Source organism: Salvelinus namaycush, chromosome 11 (assembly GCF_016432855.1).
Source record: "Salvelinus namaycush isolate Seneca chromosome 11, SaNama_1.0, whole genome shotgun sequence".
Classification (NCBI taxonomy): Eukaryota; Metazoa; Chordata; class Actinopteri; order Salmoniformes; family Salmonidae; genus Salvelinus; species Salvelinus namaycush.
The window spans coordinates 32864235-32867464 of record NC_052317.1 but is presented as its reverse complement, the minus strand read 5'-3'; the positions used below and the strand labels follow the sequence as shown (position 1 = coordinate 32867464).

General features: G+C 45.4%; 1 protein-coding gene across 1 annotated transcript in view; it reads left to right on the top strand.

Annotated features, from left to right (window-relative positions):
- The window catches only part of LOC120055358 (CUGBP Elav-like family member 5), a 41523-nt gene that overhangs the window by 163 nt on the left and 38130 nt on the right, over positions 1-3230 (top strand). Inside the window, exon 2 of the mRNA XM_039003227.1 lies at positions 50-294. Coding sequence (XP_038859155.1) covers positions 50-294 — 245 coding nt within the window. The remainder of the gene's footprint in view (positions 1-49; positions 295-3230) is intronic.

Genomic DNA, 3230 nt, shown 5'->3' with positions numbered 1-3230 from the left:
ACACGCCAGTCCACTCTCTACCAACCCCCCGCCCTCTGGACCACTCCAGCCCTCTGGACCACTTCAGCCCTCTGGACCCCTCCAGCCTCTCCACCCCCTCTGGACCACTCCAGCCCTCTGGACCACTTCAGCCCTCTGGACCACTTCAGCCCTCTCCAGCCCTCTGGACCACTCCAGCCCTCTGGACCACTTCAGCCCTCTGGACCACTTCAGCCCTCTGGAACCCTCCAGCTCTCTCCAGCCCTCTGGACCTCTCCAGCCCTCTGGACCTCTCCAGCCCTCTGGACCCTGCAGGTCAGCAGGGTTGTGTGTTTGCATGGCTGGGAATGTGTTTGGAGTCTGTGTGTGTAAAGTGTATGTTCAGGGGTTGGGGTATGCTGTACATGTGCATCATGTATGACTGTCCTGGTATGTTTGAATGGGAACTGACCAATGGCTATAACAAGAAGTGTCTCTCCATGAGGGAGTTTGATTGAGCTGGACCGGGCTGCACCGTGCTATGGCCCCTGACGTGAACGGGAGAAAGCGCCAGGTCATATTGTCAACAAGACAGCATGGTTCAGCATTCAGAAACATACAACGAAGTATAAGTTCAAATGTTTTAACTAATTTTACTTGGGAAGGCAAATAAAGTACATATACTGTAAGTTTTTATCAAGAGCAAACAATACTTTTCAGTGAACACTGAATCATTACTCTATGTGTTTGACATACATCAATTTGTTTTGAGACAAATTCACCAAGGCTTTGAAATGGGGGCACCCGGACACTCTCTCTCCCTCTTTTCCTCACCTTCTCCCCTTTCTTCCATCCCTCTCTCTTCCATCCCTCTCACTCCCTCTCTCGTACATCCCTCTCTCGTACATCCCTCTCTCTTCCATCCCTCTCTCTCCCTCTCTCGTACATCCCTCTCTCTTCCATCCCTCTCTCTCCCTCTCTCGTACATCCCTCTCTCTTCCATCCCGCTCTCTCCCTCTCTCGTACATCCCTCTCTCTTCCATCCCGCTCTCTCCCTCTCTCGTACATCCCTCTCTCTTCCATCCCGCTCTCTCCCTTTCTCGTACATCCCTCTCTCTTCCATCCCTCTCTCTCCCTCTCTCGTACATCCCTCTCTCTTCCATCCCTCTCTCTCCCTCTCTCGTACATCCCTCTCTCTTCCATCCCTCTCTCTCCCTCTCTCGTACATCCCTCTCTCTTCCCTCCCTCTCTCTCCCTCTCTCTTACATCCCTCTCTCTTCATCCCCTCTCTCCCTCTCTCGTACATCCCTCTCTCTTCCATCCCTCTCTCTCCCTCTCTCGTACATCCCTCTCTCTTCCATCCCTCTCTCTCCCTCTCTCGTACATCCCTCTCTCTTCCATCCCTCTCTCTCCCTCTCTCATACATCCCTCTCTCTCCCTCTCTTGTACATCCCTCTCTCTTATATCCCTCTCTCTCCCTCTTTTCCTCACCTTCTCCCCTTTCTTCTCTCCCTCTCTCTTCTCTCCCTCTCTCTTCCCTCCCTCTCTCTCTGGGAGAAGGACCACACACACCTGTCACTGATTGGTGTCCCCTGACGGTATTTGGAGAGGGGAGGGAAAAGAACGTAACGATACCAGGGTTAGATACGACCGCTCCATCAGTATTCAATTCATCACACACACAGACACGCACAAACGCATGCACACACACACACATACAGGGAGTCATACCTGGACCTCTGCTGTCGGTCAAAACGGCTCTATATGAGTGAATAGAAATTCATATCACTATGAGGATTAAAATCTATTTGGCTAAATGTTAATATAAGGGGTAATATAATCACTATTTTCATAATTTGACTGTATTTATATTAAATATCACTAGGTAACTACAATTATTCATCTCACAACATGGGATGTGATCTAGGTTGTTTATTGTGTTTTGTAAATACAGTACCAGTCCAAAGTTTGGACACACCTACTCATTTCAGGGTTTTTCTTTATTTGAACTATTTTCTACATTGAGGAATAATAGTGAAGACATCAACACTATGAAATAACACATATGGAATCATGTAGTAACCAAACAAGTGTTAAACAAATCAAACTATATTTTATATTTGAGAATCTTCAAAGTAGCCACCCTTTGCCTTGATGACAGCTTTGCACACTCTTTTAATCAAGTATCAATAGATCATTTCATGTTAAATGCTCTGGTATCCAGAGGGAAATTACATGTTTTATACTGTTGTACAGTATCGTGCAACAGGCTGTTATTTTCATGGTGAATGGGTCTACATAATGATGTGGAGAAGAAACATGTAATAATCTAATTTCTGCTTTCATTTTCTGGTCATTCTGCTGAAATGGAATAACAAATATCCTCTATAATATTAACATACTATTATTTTCTTCTTCTACTTCTTCTTCCTTGTTCATTTTCTTCGCTCTCACTCTCGCTCTCCCTATTTCTCCCCCCCTCTCTCTCCTCACCCTCTCTACATTTCGTCCTATTCAAATCTGAACTCTTCTAAGAATAAATGTGAACAGATGCAAATGAGAACAAGTGATAAAATCAATGTTTAATCAATGCTTATATGGTGAAAAAATGCAAATGAGGATGAGTGAATGAATGTTTAATGAAACACTTGTTTAATGAAAAAGACTTATTTAATAGCCAGCGAGCTGACTTAGCGATGTGTGACAGACTGCCCCACAACGGCTCATGAAAGGAGCACCATTATATTTAGGAAAGGAGGTGACACAATACATGTAGATGAGAAAATGCTACTAATCAGTTGGACATGATTGACAGAGAGAGAATGGGTGTGTGTGTGGTGTGTGTTTGGTGTGTGTGTGTGTGTGTGTTGTTGTGTTGTGTGTGTGTGGTGTGTGTGTGTGTGGTGTTGTGTGTGTGGTGTGTTGTGTTTGTGGTGTGTGTGTGTGTGTCTGTGTGTGTCTGTGTGTGTGTGTGTGTGTGTTTCATTCCTCCTCTATATGTGTAGGATACCATTGTGTAAACAGAGAATCCAATGAAACTTTAATGACATGGGCTTTCTCAGTGACATGTGCATAGCTTTTCTCTCTAGCTGGGTTTGATGTAGGGCCAGGCTGAGCCCACACAGGGAGGAGATATTACAGCACAGGCTCATTAGCCTGTGTTGTCGTATTCTCAGATCTCACACGGCAGAGAGAGGAAGAAAGGAATAATGGATATTTAATCTGGGCTGATCCTGTCTTCTGGATAGAAGCTGTGTGTGTGGTGTGTGTGG